Source organism: Passer montanus, unplaced genomic scaffold (assembly GCF_014805655.1).
Source record: "Passer montanus isolate IOZ18808 unplaced genomic scaffold, ASM1480565v1 scaffold1, whole genome shotgun sequence".
In the NCBI taxonomy this organism is placed as follows: Eukaryota; Metazoa; Chordata; class Aves; order Passeriformes; family Passeridae; genus Passer; species Passer montanus.
The window spans coordinates 617662-641682 of record NW_024356504.1 but is presented as its reverse complement, the minus strand read 5'-3'; the positions used below and the strand labels follow the sequence as shown (position 1 = coordinate 641682).

At 39.6% G+C, this 24021-nt stretch overlaps 1 protein-coding gene and 1 long non-coding RNA gene across 14 annotated transcripts in view; one reads left to right on the top strand and one right to left on the bottom strand.

The window, feature by feature from the left end:
• Nucleotides 1–23367, top strand: part of ANKRD44 (ankyrin repeat domain 44) — a 131169-nt gene extending 107802 nt beyond the window's left edge. For 3 of the 13 annotated variants that reach the window (XM_039699807.1, XM_039699790.1, XM_039699782.1), the window contains exons 18-30: nucleotides 1780–1824; nucleotides 3507–3578; nucleotides 4137–4338; nucleotides 8089–8167; nucleotides 9222–9339; nucleotides 9991–10207; nucleotides 10837–10924; nucleotides 11795–11878; nucleotides 13101–13246; nucleotides 14082–14164; nucleotides 15304–15386; nucleotides 16471–16562; nucleotides 18734–23367. In XM_039699807.1, coding sequence (XP_039555741.1) covers nucleotides 1780–1824; nucleotides 3507–3578; nucleotides 4137–4338; nucleotides 8089–8167; nucleotides 9222–9339; nucleotides 9991–10207; nucleotides 10837–10924; nucleotides 11795–11878; nucleotides 13101–13246; nucleotides 14082–14164; nucleotides 15304–15386; nucleotides 16471–16562; nucleotides 18734–18999 — 1575 coding nt within the window. In that variant the 3' untranslated portion in view covers nucleotides 19000–23367. Of the gene's footprint in view, nucleotides 1–1779; nucleotides 1825–3506; nucleotides 3579–4136; nucleotides 4339–8088; nucleotides 8168–9221; nucleotides 9340–9990; nucleotides 10208–10836; nucleotides 10925–11794; nucleotides 11879–13100; nucleotides 13247–14081; nucleotides 14165–15303; nucleotides 15387–16470; nucleotides 16563–16871; nucleotides 16944–18733 lie in introns of all 13 variants that reach the window. The other 10 variants (XM_039699881.1, XM_039699816.1, XM_039699798.1 and 7 more) reach the window with 5 other exon arrangements.
• LOC120497905 overlaps nucleotides 16479–24021 on the bottom strand; it is a 7854-nt gene continuing 311 nt past the window's right edge. The window contains exon 2 of the long non-coding RNA XR_005626589.1: nucleotides 16479–17831. This is a non-coding gene — a long non-coding RNA (uncharacterized LOC120497905). The remainder of the gene's footprint in view (nucleotides 17832–24021) is intronic.

Here is a 24021-nt window from a genome sequence, read left to right as displayed (position 1 = left end):
TGGCTGTGCCTGGAGGTGCCTGTGCATGATGGCTTGGACAGCATCACACATTCTGTTCTCTTTGAGGGTTTGAGATACTGCCCATTGTTTCACTGTCTGTGGCTTGGAGTTTCTTTTGACTCTTGCTTTGAAAAGTGCAGCTTAAACCTTTTATGCATGATGAAAGTATTATCTCTTTTTCTGCTTTATGGTAATTTTAAATTACTGACATGCTCCATGAAGCTGCCTTTTTTTTTTTTTTTTTGAATACCAGAGCTGAATTTTAGCATATATTATGAGGACAATCATAGGAAGTATCCTGACTCATTAACTGGCATATCTGAATGCCCCAAAAGTGAAGGGGGGAACCCATACTGTATCCTGCTATAGAGTCATTTATTATAACCACAGAATAAAATCCAGCAGTAAATCCTCTTATGCCTGTAAATACCCTTACTGCACAAATGAAATGGTGTGAACTGTAAAAGTTATTCATCTTCATGCTGAACTGGGGAAGAGAGTTTATAAGAGCAACCTTGTAATGCTGTTAGTTTGTAAGACTAGAACTGAATAATTGGTGTTTTATCTTAGTCTGCACCTCCCAAAGCATTCATGTTCCTGTTTCTGAGGCTGAAGAAGACTTCACAAATTAGAGTATTAAAAGATGTTGTTACAGAAAGTGAAAGGGTTGTGCTGGGAATTCCCAAGAGGCAGAAAGAGAAGAAGGGTACCCTTGCCTCTGGAAAGGTTCTGACCTGCCCACAGGGAAGAGTGCCCCTCTCATGCAGGGTCTTTGCACAGTTCTGACATCCACCTGAAATCTGTGGCAGTCGGTACATAAAAATGCAATCTGCTACAAGGCAAACTTTTCAAGTCTCAAAAAATAAGGAATGCAATATGCTGGGACACTGTCCAGTCAGCCACCAGGAACAATAAACTGTTGGAAATTCATGCTTATTTGTCTGTCTTTGGTGAAATGCAGCTCCACAGGCAGGCATGGATTGCAGCACAGCAGACACGCTGGGATTGCTCTGTGAGCTCTGTGGGATTTAAGCTTCCATGGCTGCCAGGACAAATGATTCTGAATGATAAATGTACCTTTTTAAAACCAGATGCAACTATGGATAGCTTCTTCCAAGTATAATGGAACTAGAGTCCCCCAAGGACACACTGTTCTATGTGTTATTATAGCAAATATATGTAATTTGGTATAAAAGCATCCATAGAACCATAGAAACACTGGTAAAACTGGAGGATTTCTTGGAGACTTGGACTTGGTATTTTTTATCTCTTTGAACAGTATGTTTATCATTCAGGTGACTTTACTGGTAAAAAACAATGCTTGACAAGGAATGCCAAAAAAAATATTAGTGCTGTGTCTTTTATCTTCCTCTTCTTGTTCTCCTTTATAAATTCTCCTCTTGCAGCGTGTGGCTCTATTTTATGAGAGTTTCCAGGTTTGCCATCAAATTCATGTTTGCACTTGACTTTATGATGGAGATATTCAGCCTTATGACTAATAAGCTCATTAAGCCTGGTCTGCACAGCCTAAGCTGCTTTGACTAAGCCATGGAGATGCCTTTTGTGAGGGGCTCTCCAATCCCACAATTTGTGCCTTTAGAGCCTTAATTTTGTCAATTTTCTGTGTGGTTTTTTTTCATCTATTTGAAAGGCAATTATCTGCCTTGTTCCTGGAGACTTTTGGAGCCTTCTGACAGGTGAAAGGAAGTATTTACTTGTTATTTTGATCCTGGAATTTCAACATGTGATGATAAATGTAATTAAAAATGATTAAATTAGTCTGCTGTGCTGGCCTCATGGACACAGACTAAAGGCCAGTATCAGGTAGGCAGGGGAACAGGCTTAGTGCCTGGGTTTGTTTGGTGGGAATTTTTAGCTTGTTTACTCACTCGAGAAAATCAGATGCATTTGTGTCTTCAGAGCTGGCTACTGCTTCATCCTGTTCACAGCTCTCTTATATAAGAGAAGAACAGTGTTTTAACTGGAGGTGGTTCCACATGGCAACACCAAATGCATTTCTTCTGCCCCAAACCTACCAAGAAACTGGTGGGAGGCTTGATTTTTTTTCTTCCTCTTAGCTGCAGGGAAGTGTTAAAATTTGCATTACCTGTTAATACACACACCTACTTCTTGCTTATGATTGGTATTTTTATCAACACATACTCTTGACATATTGCTAGGCACAAAATATACAAGTAAATTAAGTTACTGCTTAATTTTGTAGCTTTTCCCTAGGATTCAGATCATTTGCCTTGTTGACTAAGAGATTTGTAATACCTTATGCATTATTAAGGCTAATTTTAATTTCAGTTTGATTTTGGATAAATTTATCATTGATACAGGTCTGTTGCAGACTAAGTTGTTACACCAAAAGTTAGGCCTGCATCAGTGTTTAGGAATATTCCATCATCTTGCAGCACAGGCAAGCCCCCTGTAGCCTTTCATGGTCTCTTTGGAGAATTTTTCATGTTGTCATAGCCTAAAATGGTCCAGGTGGTCACAAAAACTTACATACGTTCTTATTTTTCAGTCTTTTAATTAATTCCTTAGTGTCTTAAAAAACCCCCAGAAACCAAACCAACCAACCAAACGAAAAACCTTGAAAAAGACTGAAAAATGTACTTGTAGCCTTAGAAATATTACAAGTTACTTTTAGTTCACTGTCATGCTTTTCTTTCTTTTATACAGTCTCCCATTGGTGATTTTCTGTAAAATGCTGATTTCCAGTCCCAAAGGCTTTTGGTGACTAATTCTGAGTAATTATTAAGCAAAAGGCCATGCACATGAGCAGTGCCACTCAACAAATATTGAATTGTCAGTAGCATTCTCAACACTGTGTATGATTTTCTTTGCAGCCTCAGCTGGATAATTTGTCAGGGTTCATGTTCTGTTGTGGAGTGGTGCTTTTCCATAGCTCCTCCTTCTAGATGGGTGGAAATGTCCTTGGTTTTAAGCTATAAAATGAAGAGGATTATACAATTTTGTTACTACATCTTACTGGATGCTTGTAAGAGTTCAGGGACATGTTGCATTTTGGAAGACTGTCATTGCAGGAGCAGATTGTTCTTTCAGTCAATTTTATAATTTATCAGTGATTCACAGCTCAGTTATAATTATTCCCAGTGGTAATTATGTGTCAGAATTACCCAAAACACTGTATCAGACATGGCTTGCACATGCTGTATAATCATGAAACTGAGCTTTCTCCAATGCAAATTTACTGAGGGCTCTATTCCACAAATCCATTGTTTTAAGGGCTCCTTTCTCACCCAAGCAGGCCCCAGGATTTCATGGAAACTAATTAATCAGGGTAAGGATGTTCATGACAAGCTTTTAAACTGGTTTTTATAACTTTACCCTGTGCAGAAAAGCTTGAAAATACTTTGCAATCCTTCAGTAATTACTGTGGCCAAAATATATCTTTGCTGATTTATAAATTTATACTCCATGAAAATTTATCCTGTCTCATGTAAAAATGTTTTCAGACTTTGTTTTTTTCTTCCCAGCTTCTGGAAAAAACAAACAATATGTTTGAGGATTCTGATTCTGCAGCTACAAAAAGTCCTTTGCATTTAGCTGTAAGTACCAGATGTGTAAAGCATTTGATCAGTATCTCCTAGAATAGTTCTTTAATCTCTGTCTTTGAAGCAAGTTTAACTGTGGGCTTGTTTTGAAAAAGGTGGGAAGGGATGTAACAAAGCCAGGTTCTGGGCTGGAATAGTTAATTAAGATTTAGGCAGTTGAAGTTCTGGGCTCTTCCTGACACTAACACTTGGGTAAGAAGATGACACAGACACTGAAGTGAAATTAAATGGAAATTAAATTGTATTTTGAACTAGGTTATAAATATGTGTCCAAAGCTGAGCCTAGGCTTTGCTCATGGAATGAGATTCTCTGATGTTCTGGTGGAGAGATGCATTGCAATGAAACTGTTTGGAACAGTTTTTGATTTCTTGGGTACAGTGTCATTTGGAAAAATCCTTTCAGGTTGAAGAGAGAGTCATAAGGAATCAATAAAACTGATTTCTGTTGTGTTTAGGAGACATTGAAAGGGATGGATTTTATTCACAATTTATGGGAAAGGTCTTTGAAAGACAGGAGTTGTGTTCTTTACATGACTCATTTCATAATTCTAGGCCTATAATGGTCATCATCAAGCTCTGGAGGTGCTTCTCCAATCTCTGGTGGATCTGGATATTAAGGATGACAAGGGACGCACTGCTCTGGACTTGGCTGCATTCAGAGGACATGCAGAGTGTGTGGAAGCTCTCATCAGCCAGGGTGCTTCTGTCACTGTAAAGGACAATGTCACCAAAAGGACCCCCCTCCATGCCTCAGGTGGGTGTGATCTTATGCTACCCTGGTGGTATAAACCCTCCCACACTGCAGCAGGTACATTTACTTAATGCTGTTGCTATGCACATTTCTTCTAAAGGGAGAAACCTTCTCACGTGTCCGGAGGAATGATACTTCTTTGCTGATGTTGTACATTTAAACCATTTTTCTACTGTTTCATTCATCTTTTTTTCCTCTACCCCTGTGGTTCGGTTCTCCCTCATACAGAATCCCATATTTTTGCATACCACTGCTGCTCTGCCCTTACCTGCTTGCCTCTCTCTGTCACCCCCTACTCTTCAGGAGTGTGATGTTTCCCTCATGACCCCTTCTCTTGCTGCTTCTTCAGCCAAATACTCAGGGGAGGAGGGGACACTCGCCTCGCTGCTTCTCCTTTGGAAGAAAGGTTGACAAATAGATCTGGGCTCTGACTGGCAATGAAAATGTTCTGGTGTTTAAAACTTGCAACCATTTGCATTGTCAACACCACAGAAATTCACCCCCCTCTTTCAGGCTCCTCCTGAGCCAGCCTGTGAACTTGCACTTGCTGGCAGCCTGCTCCTTTCCTCATGTGTGGGGCGTCAATTACGTAACATGCAAAATGAGCAGGGAAATGTAGACTTTGTCGTTTATTTGAAGGTTATTATTTGACAGGTACCCGTCAGGTAAATGTGCAGAAGTGCCAAAGGGAACGTGTCTGCTCTGCTGTTCCAGGAGGGGCTCCCTGCAGGGCAGCAGTGGCCTCTAGTGGGAAGGAAAATTAATACCACGTGGATAATTAATTCAGGACCAGACTTAGTCTTTCTGCTTTTCTTTTAATCTTGCTGAAATGCATATATATTCTGTAGTATCAGTTCATTCTCTGTGTGTGATCATGTAAATGCAACCTCTAAACATGAGGTCAAATAGACTTAGCAATTTTTTCTGCAGTACTGAAGGAAATGCTCGCAGTAGACCCACACTGCATACTAAAAATGCTTCCTGTCTGCTTAAACTTTGCATCAGAACTCAGCACGTTTCTCCCCATGATAAATACTGATGGTTCAATTAATTGAAATCAATATTAGTGCTACAACAAAACTGAGCTGTGTTGGTCAAGAGTTTTCCCTGTAGTTACTTCAAACGTATCTTGGGATCTGATGTGACCAAGGTGTGACTCTGTCTGGTATGTCATCACTATAGCAAAGATTTGCATTTATTTAAAAATGTGGTTATAGTGACATAAGTTTTAGTTGTCACAACTGAACTGTAAAGGTTCTTCAGTACTGAGAAAAGTGAATGGTAACAAAGCCATATTTTTGTTAACAGCTCTGACTTAAAACACTAATCTGTTGAATAAATTTGTTGAGTAAATTGAGTAAATTTGTTGAATAGAAGATGTTATTTTAATACACATCTTTCTTACCTTCATATAAATTCAGATTGTGTTCCCCCTTCCCCCTTTTAATTTGTTTTTTAATCAATCACCTCCATCACTGTAGTATTGTGTGCCTTCCATGTGAAACCAGCAGGAAGATTCATTGCAGACTTTTCTGGTCCATTATGCTTTTTCCTTCTCAGACTAAAAATCATTCCCAGGAATGCAAATAAATTGTTGTTTAAATTTGCAGTGAAGCAAAATAAGTCAGATATGTATTAAAAAGAAACAAACAAAAAACCACATATACAAAAAGCCCAACCAAGAAAAAAGGCAAAAATCCTACCCAGGAATGAGACCCAAAAGGGAACATGTACCTTGAGCAGAATGGAAAGTAATGCACAGATGGGTCGAGTATTTGAACTCCTTAGTAAAGGAAATTCACTGGCATGAATTTGAAAGCTTTCAAATGTGAGTTAAATGCACTTTGGGTAAATATTCATTAAGACAGCGATTGGAACCCTCCACTCAAAAGCCCTGCAGAGTTCCGTGGAAATGCTCTCTGGAGTGAAGCTCCCACCACCACCTGCTCCAGACATCCCCTTGCAGAGTTTCCATGCTGCCGTTCCCCAGGGAAGTGCTTGGTGAGGAGGGTTTGAGCAGGGCTGGTGCCGCCTGCCCGGAGCTCACTGCAGCTGCCGCACGCTCAGAGCCTGTGTGCTGCAAGGGTGTGGCTCAGGGGCTGCCTGCTGGGAACCCCAACACAATTCTTGCTGAACTATTCCCTGGAGAGCCAGCGTGCACTTGCAGGTGCAGCACTGTGCGCTGGGAAGAGACAAGAAGGCAATGTGTGCCCATCCCCTTCAACTTGTTTGCCCTCATTCCTTCTCATTGCACCGGCACAGCTGCTGAGCACTGAGCTCAGGAGGCCTCGGGTGGTGGAGTGGATGACAGAATTCTGCACGTTTGTGTCAGTAAAGGGATTTGTGACTTGAGAACTCACCTAATGCAGTGTTTCTTTTTTCTGTCTGTCCCCATGAAGTAATAGATTTCCTCTGGCCTCATAACACAGAGAATTTTCTTTGCCCAAATGATATGTTCCCTGTGTAATTTCATTGCCACCAGCCTCTCCTCTGGCTAGCCTGGGGAATCCATTGGAAGCGTTCCCCTGGTGTTAGCATTGTGGTCTGTTGGCAAAACTAACATTCCTGCAGGGTCTGTAATGCTTAGCCATCACTGGGTCAGCTCCTAGGAGTCTCTGGGAGAATCTGTTCTAAAACTGATTTACCAAAATCATTTTCACACGTCTTTATGAACAAGTTATGATTTCTCCTCCTGCTGGTAGAAAGAACAGACCTTTATTTCCCCCCCTCAAGCCAGACAATCACCAGCCCTGCAGAACTGTTTACATGTTATGAATATGTCATTACTTAGTGGTAAATAACTAAAAATGCCTTTTATTTTTCTGGGTAAATCAACTAAGATTATTTTTGGATGAGTAATTTAAATGTGATGATGTGCACCGGTTTCTCTGCCAGCATGATGTGACATAGGTGGTGTCCAAGGGTTTTGCCTCAGCCCACTGGGTGTAGGCAGTGTGAATGCATGACTTGCTGTAATAGGAACACAACGTGTATCTACTGAGCACAGGAATTGTTTTTCAAAGAAGAAAATATCTGTCTCTCCACCATGAAAGTCTGAAGCCTTAAAGCCAGCTGACACACAGATGGGGTTCACAGATGGGGTCAGGCCCTACAGAATGTAGTGACTCAAAGCTGTTTCCTAGCAGCAATGGGTTACATAAAAAACCCAAAACAACAAAACCCAAAAAAACCCCAAAATATCCCCCCTGCAGCAAAAACCCCAAACACCACTAAACCCAAATGTTTTGATAAGTCTTATTTTTGATAAAATGGATAAACTCAGAGGGAATTTTAGTCCTTGGTGTTATGTGCTTTTATGAATATGACATTTGTATCATTGGCCATTCTTTGCAGACTTTTTTTTCATAGCAGCACTGAAGTACTCAGTTGTACACTGCACATAAAATTAAGGAGCCTTGACAATGTACTTCCTACTGTGTTCCAGCCCTGAGCACAGAAAGCCTTGCCAGCCTGCTCAGTCTGAAATGCTGTCTGCTTTAGTAGAAATCTTCTCAGTAGTGAATATCACAATTTCTGTTTTACTCATTTGGGATTTTTGTATCTAAGAGAACCAATCCTCATCTTTGTGAGGTCGAGGAAAAACAGCTCACCATTTCACAGTTAAATGAAAGTTAAGGGAATTTTGATCTCTTATATGGTGGAATATTTTCCTTGTTTATAAGGACATTTCTTATCCCTAAGCATTCCAGTGGGAAAGTGTCTGAAATTAAACATAGTTTTTTCCCTTTGCAGTCATTAATGGCCATACCCCTTGTTTACGATTGTTGCTGGAAGTTGCAGACAACCCTGATGTGACAGACGCCAAAGGACAGTAAGTTTTCTTTGTGGGCTTTTTTTTTCAGCTCTGTAATTCAAATAGCATCTCATATTTCTCACAAAAAAGTACTTATTTGAAATACTGTATTTCCTGCACTTCTCCTCGTAGGATTTGGCAGAGATTACAAAGTACACATTCAGTTGATGTAAGCCATGTGGAAAGGACTAATCATTAATCTTAGCCTCTGCTTCATACTTTAAACAGTCTTTTATAGATGTTGAGGGCCAGATTCAATAAAAAATGAACAGGCTCCTGAGATGTTTCTATAAAGTCTTCTTTCTAAAACATTGCTATTCTAGGGTTTGTTTGGTACATTAGACTGGTGCAATAGGACACAGTGTTTATTTGAGGTGGCACATGCATCTGAGATGTTCCTACAAAAAAATTACTGCTTCTTAAATGGCAGTTATAGAGGGAGAATAAGATATATTTTTAAGTGAAAATGTGAATAGTTTAAGAAACTTATTTGAGGTGTCTGGAACATATAATGTTGCACACATAATGTCTGCATATTTAATTTTAAATGGTATTAGTCTGCCTAAAAACAGATGGAGAATAGATCTCTTTCAGAAACAAATGAAAGATATGTTAGTCTAAATTTTGGCTTGAATATTTTCCTAATGTCCCTTTATCCCCTTTAAGCAAATGTGCAGCATTTGCAAAGAAATACTTTGGGTCATTGTCATCTTGGTAACTAGCAAGGACATGCATTCACAAGACTTGGTATTGTGAAACTCTTGTGTCACTGGAGGTGACAGCAACTGTAGGTTATTAAGAGAACAGATTGTCTTGAATGGTGTTGCTCTGTAAACTGCTTACAAGTGGGTTTGTTACTCTTTCAGTCGTGGCAGCTGATTGTTAAACATCTCAATAATTTCATCCTAAAGGTCTTCACTTGGGTGTCATATATGAGTATGGGAAAGGAACTGGGTTCATGGGTAGGAGTGGAAGAAATGCAAAGCTTCCTGCTTCTCTGTGGAAGTTAGCAGGGACAAATAATATGCCATTTTATAGCTGTGACTGCTCTGGTTTTCTTTTTTTTCCCTAGAACTCCGTTAATGCTTGCAGTGGCATATGGGCACATTGATGCTGTTTCTTTATTACTTGAAAAAGAAGCATCTGTAGATGCAGCTGATCTCCTGGGATGCACAGCTTTACATCGAGGGGTGACTTAATTTTTATAATCCTTTATTGTTTGTTTTGCTGTGACTACAACTCACTTATAAGTGCAGGGATATTTAAATCTAGAGAGCACTGTAAATGATTGGAAACATGACCAAGCATAATGAATGAGATATAAAGCAAGACAGATCTGCTCTTAGTAATGATTTGCTTTTATTTCACATTTGCATTAATTAATTAGGCAAAACAATGATTAGACCACTTTTTTTTCCTCTAGTTTTCTCTACTTTATAATAGTAGTCATTATTCTTGTACCTGACCAGCTTAAGAATTCTGAAAATAATTTCTTCGAAAGAACTGGCCAGTAGTTAACTTTCATTTTGCAACGGTGCAAGTTTTTTCTAGAGGCACTGAAACTTGAGGCAGATCTAATCTTTTCTAGTCCAGCTTTACTAAGCTGACTTTCCTAGCTAAGTCTAGCTTCTTACCCAATGTGGAGCTGATGCAAGGGATGATATTTATACAGACCTTTATAACTGCAGTGAGTAGTTCAGCAGGTGAGCAAAGGGGCTCTCATCTCTGCCTGCTGAATCCCATCCACACCATTTCATGTTCACAGGTGTCAATCACATTCCATATTTCCAGGACAATAATCTGTGTTACATCAACCTCTTTACTGATTTCTTTGTTACCAGATCATGACTGGGCACGAAGAGTGCGTCCAGATGCTGTTAGAGAAAGAAGTCTCTATTTTGTGTAAGGATGCCAGGGGCAGGACACCTCTGCACTTCGCAGCAGCTCGGGGTCACGCCACGTGGCTGGGCGAGTTACTGCAGGTGGCCCTCGCCGAGGAGGACTGCAGCCTGAAGGACAACCAGGGCTACACGCCCCTGCACTGGGCTTCCTACAATGGTGAGGATCAGCTCAGGGAAATGTGGTGGAGGAGCTTGAAATGAAGAGGCAAATTGTCCCTGTTTGCTGTCTGTATTGGCACTTGCTGTGGGCACCCTTCAGTTCAGAGGCCAGGGAAATTCCAGCGGTACCTCCCAGGGACTTTGTGGCTCATTTGCTCCAAGTCACAAGAAGCCAGGATGAAGTTCTGGTTTTATCCATGTCCATGCTGAAATTGATTTCTGTGTGACCAGGAGTGCTCCTTTGAGCTCCTGGTACAAGAAACCACGGGAATAGATGGATATTCTGAGCTGAACTGATTATTCCAAACTGGATAACCTGAACTCATGGCTTAATATAAGGATAAAGCTTCTCAGTATTGACACTTAAGCTTTGGATGTAATGCAACATACATGACATCACATTAAAAAAACTTTCCTTTTTTCTCAATAAATGCTAATATTTGCCCAGATCTCTCTTACTGCTGCCATAAAATTAAAAAATCCTCTGATTTATCACATAAGAGCTTATAAACACATCATGTTCAACTTTGAACTTAAAAGTGTGAGATTCCAGCCTGTGTAAGGCTAATATGAATTAAGTGAACTACCTGCTTTGTGCAACACTGTGAAATATCTGCTCTCTCACAGGTCATGAGAACTGCATAGAGGTACTATTGGAACAAAAACTTTTCCACAAGTTCTATGGAAATAGCTTCTCTCCATTGCACTGTGCTGTGTAAGTAGAAATCTCCTGTAACAACTGAGTGTTGCTTTAGGATACGTCTGCAGAAAGTAGCAGTATGAGAATAAAGCAAGCTTTTTTGGAAATTATTTGTATGAGCAATGATTTTAAAGCTGATCACTTGAAATAAAATTCTTTGTAGCTAAAACACATTATTTTAAATCAGAATTTCTAGTAATAGCTTTGAAAAAAATTTCAGTATTCTTATTATTTTAAATGAGTATGCAATTTTCAAGACTGTTAAAATGTGTGCAACTTTAAAATGAAAATACCTTTTAATCCAATGTGGAAGTGTGTTAGCTATATTGTGTGTCTATTATTGTTACTAAATACTGTTAATTTTCATAAAGAAATGAGACAAATTAGCAAAACCCAGAAGTATTAATTGAACACATCTATCAAATCAAATGCAAATCAAATCAAATACTAAATGTGTGAGTTGGAAGAGATGTGGGTTTGTACCTTAAACAGTAGAATAAATCTCTCTTCATGCAAGTGTCTATGACTGAGTGTTCTGAGTGTTTTCCAGGCCCAGGGGTGTTTGACATACCGACTAAGGATTTTAAGATATTAAGGTTTTAATCCTAGCTTTGTTCTGGACTTGGAAATTACCTTGGTGCATAGTGAATTAAGGATCAGCTTTGCTTTAGAGACTGAAATCCATCATAGCAGATGCAGTTTGGTTAAATGGAGAGATGATGAATAAGCAGAAGTGTGACTAAAAGCATTAAGACAAAGGCATATTAGGGTAACTTAGAAATAACCACTAAGAAACATTAATGGGAGGTCAAGTAAACCTTTCCAATATTGGAAAGTGGAAAAATACATAGACATGGCCTTTTAAAAATGTATTTTCTTTGGCAGAATCAATGATCATGAAAACTGTGCATCACTACTCATCGGAGCCATCGACGCCAGCATTGTCAATTGTGAGGATGACAAAGGAAGGTAATAGTTCCTGTAACAAATTGCATCTCATGACTCCATTTAGTATTTTTCGTAGTTATTCCTGAACCTCTGGCACTAATCCTTATCTGTTATGGCTGAGCTAAGACTTGCTGGCTCTTTCAGACAGCAGTTTACACTCCAGCACAGCTAAATGGTGTCTGACTTGAAGCAAGAATATGAAGTATTCACTGTCGGAGTACATATGAAAAAAAATATAAAAGTGATAGTATTTGGTTTGTTTAGAACAGCTATGGCTATAGGCTGTTTCCCTGGACCTGTTTCCTTTGTTAAATGTTTAAACCCATTTATCTTTGCTAAATGGAGTGATACTACGTACATACAGAAAAGTATTTCCTAATAGTTTCCATGTTATGCTGGCATTCTCAGGGCACACAGCTGAGAATAACTATGCAGCAAAATAAAACCATTACAGCAAGAGATGGGCATTCAGCCCAATCCTTCATTTGTCACATTGAGAATCTCCTCACCACATATGTATATATTTAATTTAAATTGCTGAAATTCTAAAAACTGAACACTTATTGTTTTATTTTATTAAAACAAATTTAATACCCCCTTCTGTGAGGGTAGGAGCACCTCACCTTTGCTGATGAGCAAAACAGAAGCCACACTGAGCTGGGCTGTGTACCAACAATCTTTCATCTCTAGTAGTCACCCTTCTGACCCAAAATTGCCAAAGAGCCACAGTGAATGAATTCCACCAATGTCTATGTCTTGTAGAAACTGATAACCTCCAAAGTGGATTGAATTCCTTTTGCCTTTTATAGTACTGCAGTTACTTGTGGCTTGTTGCTGTAGTATCTTTGACTACAATTCAAAATATTTTAATTTTTTTTAATAATGGATCTGTTTTTTTCTGATAGTTCTTCCCAACTGAGTCTTGCTAAAAAAAAAAAGTAAAATCAGATTAATAAGGACGAGGGATTGTACTGCTTTTCATGTTACACAATATGCTCCATTAAAATAAATAGGCTGCTAATACAAGATTCTTTACAGTGTCATATCTCCACACTATCATATCCACCTTTGGAGACTGGAAATATTATTTAACTTACTTCAGCTGCTGCTGCAGCTGCTACTACTGGTGATAACTCGAAATTGGATAGGGAAAAGCCCTAAAACCTCTTGCACTTGGAGGTTTTTGGGGAGGTGGGGATATGGCCCCTCTCTAGCAGCAGCTGTGTGGGTGTTGCTCCCCCAGGACGCCCCTGCACGCCGCAGCCTTCGCCGACCACGTGGAGTGCCTGCAGCTGCTGCTGAGCCACAGCGCGCACGTGAACGCGGCCGACCGCGCGGGCAGGACGCCGCTCATGATGGCAGCGCACAGCGGGCACGTGGGCGCCGTCGGTGAGTGCAGCCCTGCCCCTGCCCCACGGGGTAACCCTGGCATCCTGGGAAAACTGAGCAAGGAAAATGGATTATGTGGATAATATCCTTCTGCTTTTGAAGGATATTAGATATTAGAAGACAGTTTTTCGTCCATTAAAGATGCTACTACTCTGCAGTCTTGGTGAACATTTGCAATAACAAATTTGAGTCTTTCTTCCTCCCAAGGGCACACTGTAAAGAGCAGGAGGGCAGTAGTAATTCTATTCTCCTGTTTACTTCCTTGATTTTGAGGAGCAGTAAAGCTGCACGTGTGAAAAAGATTATGTAAGCTATTCCTGTCCTGTTTTATGGGAAACCCCATTCTTTGAAAGGCAGCTACCAGCAGCTGCTTTTTCCAGGCTAGATTATGTACCATAAGCACACTGACTGGGGACCTTATGGGCTTTGCAGAATTCCCTTTTCCCTAGCTTCAACAGCACGGGCTGCACCCCAGTTCTTTATATCCCCTTAGTCCTCTCAAAGCAGGATTTACAGTCGTTCTGAGGCAGAGGTGATTCAGGCAAAAATTGCTGATCTGCAAATAGGGAAGTTCATAAATAAGTTAAGATCGATATACATTTGACAGTTTGGGGCACCACAAACAAGCTGTTAGCTCTGCATTTCCTTGCTGATTAACTGCACAAGACTAGTCTGTTCTCATTCACTAACTTCATTATTATAAGGCTTACATCATATGAAGACTTAATTGATTAGCCTCTATGCACATGTATATTGAAATAGTAATTTTTTCCTCTCTTTTGACATGTTTATCTACCCGTTGGGTTCGATCATTGATTTCTGCTCTATACCTCAGACTTTTTGGTGAACATTGCCAAGGCTGACCTGACATTAAAAGATAAGGAGTTGAATACATCTTTGCACTTGGCTAGCAGTAAAGTAAGTCAAAGACCTCTCTGTGCTTTTAGTCTCATCAGTCCATACGAATGTATGTGTGTGTTTATGCTCCCAAGTTTTTTTCTGCAGTGGAAATGTGGTGGTCACAGTTGTGGTGAGGAAGGGAAAGTTGTTCCAAGCTTATTCTCTTGTCTATTTTAAAGTATTGTACATTGAGAAATAGGGACGGCTCTTATGACAACTGAAACATAAGTGACACTAAGAGAAGAAAAGGAAACCCTTTAAGGTTTTACCAGATAATCTCACTGTAAAACAGCTTAACAGGTTCAATAGCAAAGAAAAGTAAAATTATTTTTTATTTATCTCCAATTTCTGTGAAATGAGACCAAAATTTTCCCTTAACAAAGCAGGAGTGAAACCAGAGGTATTGATTAGATGGGTGATGGTGTCTCTTCCTAAGCCGCCTCTTCTTAACTCCAATTTCTATTGCTGTTTCTGCAAGAAAAAATGCACAGAGGATTCCCGTTCCTGGGCCTTTTCTTTTACTCCTCTCCACAGATTGGATTCCAGTGTGATCATATTACTCCAGTTTCTGCAGACACATGAGCATTGCTGAATTCTCAAGGTCCTTCAGGCAGCTGTTCCTCTGCCAGGACTGCAGGCTCAGCATCTGCAACTTGCAGGATCAGAAATAAGGCCCAGATCTGTATTATTCCCAAAGTTCCATTGTTAGAGCTCTCTGACACTGAAGAGGTTTTCTAGCAGCTTATTAATAATACAGAAAGGCATTTAAAGACCCACAAAGTGTGGTATTCGTTTCTGAGATGAAAGCATTCTCTGTCACTGTGTAGTTCTGATAAATCATCCACTGAATGTTCACTCAAGAGAAAACACAGCATCCTCTGAAAGCTGAGGAAGTGAATTCATATTTAATGAATGCAGGGTTGAAAGACAGGTGAATGTCTACATTTCTAAATGTGCTAGAACATCCTAGCAGTGGTGGTTCACAAATGGTATTTTAAGACTCACTCAGTTCAACTTCTACACAGGCTTACTGAGCAGTGTCTTTTGTATTTCAAGTTGAGTTATTACATTTCACTTTTATTATGTAACATTTCTTTTGCCTCAATTTCAAACTCCTCGGTAAATTAACGCTTTTGGATTTTTTTCCCTGACTACAGGGTCATGAAAAATGTGCCTTGTTAATACTTGACAAGATCCAAGAACAGAGCCTTATTAATGCAAAAAATAATGCATTGCAGACGTAAGTATAGCCTGATCCTCTCAAGTTCAGTTGATTTACCGGAATATTCCAGTTTACCATTTCAAATTCATGTCTCAGATTACTTAATACAACAGTAGAGTTAATTTCTGATTTTTTGAATGCTTTCCCTTGAAAAAGACCCAAATTGTATTGCATTCTCACTTTTAATTTTGATTCTGTTCATGCCATTTCTGTGCATGATCTGGTGGAAAAATTATATGAGGTCATTTATTTGAAGACTAGATCAAAATGTTTATTAATCATGTGAATGTGTAAGTATACATCTGGCATTTTCTAGTGAGCTTCACCCTAAATTTAAATAATTTATTTAGAGTTACTTAGACTTAAGGTGGTACATTTAGTTCTCTGAAGGTTTTTTAGGTGATATTTTATGTGGAATTTCTGTCCATAGCATATGTTATCAGCTGCAACTATTTGCTGGCTTGGGGGAATCCCACCACAGGAGATTCAACCATGAGTTCAGGTGGCAGATCACCTAGAGCTTGCAGAAGAATTAATTCCATCTTAGCTCTTTTTTCCCCCTCTTCCAACATGAAAATGTTTTTCCTCTCCTGCTAGCTGTTCCCAAACCAGAGCATTGGGTGTTGGGCCAGGAAAGGAACAAACCAATGCCTATTTTTAATTTCCAGCTGCTCTGCAGTAACAGAGATTAGCAATTGAGTATTCAAGGATAAAAAGGCAATACAATGATATTGAGCAGCCTGTAGCAGCCACAGTTAAGGACAGAACACAGGCATTTCTTCAGTCTTGGATTCCTTTTCCTTTTAAACATCAATTGTGTGCTGCAAACAGTGCAAAAATGAGAAACTTTTAAAGAAAGTCTTTAGGCTAAAAAGTATTAAGCAGTCTTTGTGTGCTTGCACAAAAAAGTTCTTGGTTTATAGATGTGGAACATGACAATTATTTCAAAGGCTGCAATAAAATTTAGTGTCTATGATATAATTCTAATGATCCAAGGAAGGAAACCATTCTGTTTCAGATGCTGGGTGTGCTTTAAGCATTGTCTAGCTTTGTTTAGAAAATCTGTTGTAAACTGAAGTTGAATTTAGTTATGTTTTTGTAGACCTCTTCATATTGCTGCACGAAATGGCCTAAAGATGGTGGTTGAGGAGCTGCTGGCCAAAGGGGCCTGTGTCCTGGCAGTGGATGAAAATGGTAAGTAAATGATACACTTTGACAATCTTCAGTTGGACCCAAGAGGTAATTTTACAACAGACTGAAGCAATAGACTTAAAAGGTGATGATAGACTTCATTGATGCTTTTATCCTTCCAAGAACAGTCAGTGTGTTGTGTGAGTACCTATTTAAAAAAAATAAAATTAAAAGATACACTTTCTTTAGTACAAGAATCTACTTTAAACATCACAGTGGTCCCTTTTACTGTTCATTTTGCATGTACTGTCAACAGCTAGACTTTTTTAATGCCTGAGTGCAGTGGTAACTTGAATTTCCTAAACATGCAAGTGGCACCGGATAATTCTGACGCCTTGCAGAAGAATTAAGGAATTTGCATTCAATCAGCGCATGTTTTAATGGGTAGGAAGAAAACCATCAACATATGTTTGAGTGTGTCCCAGCTCATTCTGAGATCAAACCTTGTGCTTGCCAATTATCTGACCAGGATGCAATTAAATTACTGCTGTCTCGTAAAAATACAGAATTGGTTACTAAATTAAATAATTTTATTTCAGACTTCAATGAAGCCCTTCCCTAAAAATTATAAGGAATTAGAGAGGGATGTGATTCTACAATTATAGTTTTAAAAAATATCTTCCTGAAATAAGTTGGTCTTTCTTACAATACTAACTTAATGGCATTAATGTAACAATTCCATCTTTCCATATCTGTAAAGTGACACTAAATAAAGTAACTACTCACCCGTCATTGCAAGACATTTGAGATCTGGGGATGAAAAGAACTGAGTGGTATTTACTACAAGCCAAATGCTACTTAGCTATATTTGCATGACTGAGTTCCACAGATGTCACCTGACCCTAACCTCACTTTAGAGATAGGGGACAGAAAAATTAATCAGACTATCTTCTACCAACAGATTTTATCCTTAAAATAGTACATACAGGTTCAGCTAATTTGTATGTAATAAATGACAATTAAGTTTAAATTTTATACACATTTAGTTTTTCTAGGAACAGCATGCACCTTTTAAAAGAGAGATGTTCAAGTAGAATCTTAGCATACTTACAGATAAAGAATATTAACACTTGGAACACATGGAACTTACATGGAAGAGGAAATGCACTGACTGCAATCAGTGCTTAAATGTGGGTATTTTGCAACAAAACTATTCACTTTTTGCCTACCAAGTTTGTCTGTGCTGCAGATCTTGGCTTCCTCGAGGCAGTAGGTACCAGAAGTGGGCACTGCCTCATGTTAATATCGCTGCAGTGCTGGAGATTTAACCATCTGCAAAAGAATTTTTCAGTTCTTAGCATAAAAGGAGGATTTGTTGGAAAGGGCTGGAGTTCTGCACAGCAGTGTGTGAAATGTACAGACAGTAAGTGTAATGAGCACACTGGCTTCCAGGGCTCGTGTACATGAAGAGCTGCTTCAGGGCAGTGCTTAGACAGGACCCAAGTTAAACTGCAGTGAAGACAAACTTCTAATAGCTCCCCAGTCCTTCGTTTGACTGACATTGGAGTCTTATTAGCTCTTAGTATTATCTTAGCTTATTAGTATTTGAAGTGTATGCCATGCTTGCTGAATACAGCTAATATTTTTTTAACACAATATACATTTGGGCAACTAAACATCCACGTTTAGTTGGGCAACTAAACATCCAGTCACACCTGCTATCCATGTACCCCCTGCACTGGTCTAATTATTTTATAATATGATTCCTAAATAAACTACTTGCCAAGTTAGATACTCAACTGATCAATCTTTAAAATCGTTTGCTCATTAAATCAGAACTTTTTAAACTAATATCTTTCATGTTCAACGCAAGCTGTTGTTCTCAGAATGAGACTCGTTCATGCACAGAAACGACGGCAGTTTCTGTCCCTGTGCTGTAGTCCCTGTGTTGTGTATGGCCACGCTGTGTGTGCTCTAGAGCCGTGTTTAGCGAGTGCTTTGGTTGAACTGGCACGGTGTTTGCTGCCTGGTTTCACACAAGCAGTGCTTGTTGTGGCCCCGGTGACTGCGGTGCCCCCAGTGTCTCTCCCAGCATGTCCCGTGTGAGTGAGTAACACGCCTGGCATGTGTAACCCCATCCACGTCCCCAGTGTCCCTAGAGATGTACCTGAGGAATGCCGGGTGCCCCAGGTGCCCTCAGTACTAACCATTGCCTTGTCTGCGTTTGTGCCCAGGTCATACGCCAGCCCTGGCTTGTGCTCCTAACAAAGACGTGGCTGACTGCCTGGCACTCATTTTGGCTACCATGATGCCTTTTTCTCCCTCCAGTTCAGTGACGGCTTTCAACTTCACTTGTTTTAAAAAAGACAATTTGGGCAGGACACACCTCTGCGATGGCTCCGCTGTGGGCGGCATTAACTCTTACGATAAGCCCTTGAGTAATAACATAGGAACAGAGGATGGGTACAATGAAAATGATTCGGATTCTGAAACATTTTGACTAGTTGGTATTCGAAAACTTCTTTCGTTATTATTTCGTTTCAGCTTTAATTTTTGTCTTTTTAAACAGCTTAAATCCCACAGTTATATTCTTAACTATTATTCTTGACAAGAAGGTATGGAAAGATTTGTAGTGCTGATGAGAATCAAGCCTTTAAATAACAAAATTAGAGGGATTTACTGGAACATATTCCTATTAGAGTTCTGCAGCTTTTCAGTTTCCTGATGTTTTCTTTAGGCCCAAAGTGCCCCTGTGAAAAGTCTCTACCTCTTATTTTAAGTAGAAAAAGAGAAAATGCCTTTTTTTCTTTTTGACAGCACAAATAAACAGGGAACTGCTTGTTCTTTCATGTTTTAGCTGCACCTTTAGTGCACAATCCTATTTCCAGCATAGCCTTTGAGCATCAGATTTGAGCATCACCCCTTTCCTATGTTTGTCTGTTTCCTGCTTCCAGGGGCTCTGTTAATTAGATAATTTTTTTACATGAACCAAAGGTAAAGTTGTAATCTTAAAACTGCCTGTATTACTTTTCTACAGGAAATGAAACCTTTTACATTCTGCCTGTATTAAGCACTTAAACGTACAGAAGGCACTTTTTACAGTTTTAAGTTGCAGTACACAATTAGAAAAATGGAGTTGTTAACTCTAAAGGCCAAATTCTGCTCATCTCACCATATTTTCCCATGAACATCACTTCTGTAAAATGCTAATCACTTGGCCCTTATTTTTTTTCAATTCAGCACAAATGTTTATTTGCACTACAGAATTAGGGTCATTAGATTTTTCTGTCTCCTGAGCCATGAATCATGAATCCAGTACCAGAAAAAAAAGGGGAGAGGGGGAGAAATCAGGTGTAGACAAAGATGTACGTAAAAGTTTATAATGATTTGCCAACTTAAGTGGCGCTTTTTTCCTTTTCTATGGTTAAATAATTTATTTTTACTGTGAACAGTATTGAATTTTAAAATACTTTTGCCAGTGTTTGGATTAACAGAGCAAAGGCAAAGCAATGAAAGCGTAACACCAAAAGGTGAAATACCAAACACCAGAAACATTAGCAGTGTACCGTGTAGGGGACACAGAGATAGATGCTAAAAAGCCTTTTGTCACCAGCTTTTAAAGCAGTGTCAACTTTGTGAATATGTTTACTCCTTCTGCCAAAGTTTCTAGGTCAAATGGACCCCGACCCTCCTCTGCAACAGATGTACAAAAGGAAGAATGAGACTTTGTAAACAAAAACAAAAAAACACAAACAAAAAAACTGTCATGAACTAACCAGCTGTACCAAGAGGACCAAAATGCTTCAGTAATTCAATTGAAGACTTTACTACTTTTATTTTTCTGTTCATATGTGAGTGACATAATGAAGTAGTTTTTTCTAAATGATAAAAATATAAACTTTTGAGGTGAAAGTAGTCTTGGGTGAATTTTACATTTTATGACACAGGTTTCAAGTTGACATTTTTAACTGATGATGTGTTGACCACAGGTGGGTTTTTTTCCCAGACTTAAGAATATGTTCATATACTTTTAATGTAGATGTGTTTCTATTTATTTGAAATGAAACAAATGCCCAGGAAAAATCACTATGCTTGTTCTCCTAGTTAGCATTCATGCATACTGAAATGAAATGTGAATCTGGCAAGACTGAGGGCCTGAGGAGCAAAAGGAAGGGTGGATGCACACTGGGAGAGTGCCCATCTTGTATGGAATGCAAAGGACCACTGTCTGTGTGGGGGAAAAAGCTGAAACCAAAACACCTTCCTTTGTTTAAGAGCTTAAGAAGCTCAGACTTGCCAGACAGGTGAGAAAACCCACCCAGCTGTGGCAGAGCATGGAGTCAGGCGTTCCTGTTCCTGTCACACTCAGCTTGTCTCAGGCCTGTGTCTGTGCTGGGAGGGTGAGATGAACTTCCTCGGTGCTCGCTTTTGGCAGAGTAAAGGAAAAGTAAGGATTTGAATGTTAGTTGCAGTTTTTAGCCCTGTTCTGCTGGATTGTTGAAAATCTATTGGCAGATTTCAGTTCTTTAATTACTAAAAAAAATTTGATATAGTAAGTTTATTTTGCCTTACTAAAATTGAGCATTTTTTCCTTGAACGTTAGCAATCTTCCAAAGTTTACAGCTAAAAAATCTCCCTTTTCTCTCAACTCTGTAGTTTCTACAGTAGAATGACAGAGAACCTGAAACCTTGGTTTTCTCCTCAGAAATAGCACCAAATAACATTTTAATTGGTTTTTCTCAGCATTTTTGCTTTTAAAAGTTGCCGAATAGCAATAACCATCGTACTTAAATCACTGGAAATAAGAGGAGAGCGCAATTGTTAAAATTTTCAGTGGTGCCTGTTCCAAAATTAACAGTAATCCCAAATTTTGGGGTTTTTAATGTAGAAGGATGGCATTGAAAACAAACATATGGGAAATAGCTGCCACCTGTCTAACAGCAGAATCAGCATTTTAATCTTATTTTAAGCAGAAATGTAGGCAGGCTCCTTGGCAGGATTAGTTGTAAGTCTCACCCTGAAATACAGCAAATTACGCTATCCTACATGACAGTGCTTCATTAAGAGAAACCAGCCCTCTTTATAAAAAAGTTGTTACATTATTTGAAGCAGCCATTTTTAAAGTTTCAGTATTTTCACCTGCTGCCCATGCAGTTACCAAAAATTTTCTAATGGCGATACCTCCTAACACTGGTAACTGTGTGGTGCAACAGCTGCTGCCTCTCAGCGCATCCCAGAGGCAGAGGTGATTTGTTTCTGAGTCACGCTGGTCCTTCCAGGAGCCAAATCCAACCTTTAGCCATGGAACCCCTCAATGCTGCCAGGATGCAGCATTCCAAAGAGCACAGGATCATACACTGTGCTCACCTCCAGGGCACTGCACAGGTCGTGTTTTGAGGGTGCTGGATTTAGGAGGAAGACTGCCACGAGCGAGACACTCGGACGTGCTCAGTGTTGGCCTCTCCCACATCTCTTGTGAGTTACCAGAATCCCTTTTTTTTGTATGCTAGCACATTAATCTGTAATTTATCACATGTAGAAATCAGTGTGTAGTGTAGGGCAGGTATACAAGCATGCGAGTAATGTTACTCTTGTAAATAATCTCCTTGCCTTTCTGTGGACTCCTTACAAGAGTAATCATACAGAATCATTGCACTTAACCCTGGATCCTGCAGCTTACAGGAGGTGGACAACCTCTGTGTCTGCACCCAGCAGAGGGCACTTGGGGAGGGGCAGCTCCCTGCCCAGGTGTCCTGGCAGGATCGTTTCATCCTGTATTTTAACCACAGCTGCAGGTGGAATCCAGAGCAGGATGGGCTCCCAAGTCTCTCTCACAAATACTGAGTCACAACCTCCGGACTGCCTGAAATAGCTGTGAAATAGCTCAGGGGATTTCTGTTCATCGCTACTAAAAGGGCACCATAATGTGTTTGGTACTTTTATGCAGTCAGCAACTGCCAGGTTATTGAATTGGAACAAACACATGAAATGAATTGTTTATCCATTGTACTGTTGAGAAACTTGGTTATGTATTTGAGGATGATTTAAAAAAAATTGTGATTTTTTTATTCTTAGTCATGTAAGAAATATTAGAGTGCCTTTTTATATTTGTGTATAATGGAAATGTTTTGTGAAACTTGTCTCTTTTTTTTTCATTTGAGTGTTATAAAAGCAATATATTACCAGTAAATTTTCATTTCAGACCTTCTTTGAATGTATAAAGTGTTTCTTCTTTTCATATGTTCTACCTGCATTGAAATGAAAATTAATATGCTAAATTTCTATAGGAATAATGTATAATTTTCGCAGTGCTGAAAATGCTTTCTTATTACACAAAAAGTAAACTTAGGTCAGTGTTATAGGAAAGGGCGTTTTAAACTAGTGACAATCTTGAGTGTGTGTATAAAATGTAATTTTATGCATTTCTTATGCAGTGATCTACATATTAAAGCCAATATCTTATGTTTTGTAGGTTTTGTCTTATATTTTATGCTTTAGCATGTGCAATATATCTTTACAAACCATGGTGATACGCATCTGGTGCCAGTGTTATATTTTGCATAACATTTGTAATAAACTATATAAAACATTGTTTGATGGTTTCGGTGGGGTTTTGTCAGTATTGTTTGCTTTTGTAAATTGAAGTTTAAGGACTTGGGTAAATGTCACATATGAAATGAGGAGAAAAAAACTTAATTCATTGAATGACTTGGAATTCAACCTGGATCTTCTCGAGCACAATTTAGTAACTTTTTAAACTACTGAATGCTGTATTAATGTAATAAAGAGCCCTAACTGTAAACTACTCTTGCAATGCATTCAGATGGGTTATTTTTACAAATAAAAATGGTACAAATACAGCGGAAAATGGAGTCAGTTTTGTTTCTTTCGGAAAGAATTCTTTTGGGAATATTGAAGAAGAAGTGAAGTGAAGAAGAAAATGCAACTACTTCGTACTTCCCTCATATGTAAATACCATTTGCCCTAGAAAGCTGATTTTGCTTTTTCCGTAGATTCGGGGAAGGTGGGGAAGCAAAATAAAGCACCACAGTAATTTTTAAAAAAATCTGTTTTGCTCCGTTATTAGATATCTTGGTGTTTTCCCTGGTGAGCCCCACCCGCAGTGCTGGGTGTGCCCTGCAGCCGGCTGGGGCAGCAGCCCCACAGGGACCAAAATGCAGCACAGAGCGTCAAGCTAGCGGCAGCAAGGTGTTAGAAGTACCCGAATTAAAGCAAACAAACAAACCCAAATCCCCACCAGCGCTTTTTAGGTGGTGAGTGCCTGCAACCTTATGGGCGTTTATCACTGAGCCGCTCCCCCAGGGCAGGGTCCCCCAGGGTTTATTTTCGGCCAGCTGTGGGGCCCGGCGGTGCCGGCTGTGCCCCCTCACGGCCCCGGCGCGCCGCCCTCCCCATCATGGCGGACCCGCCTCCCCCGACATGGCGGGCGGGCCCCTCGGCCCGGCGCCGCCTGACCTCCCCAACATGGCGGCCGCCCCCTGGCGCCGGCCAGGTTGAGGCG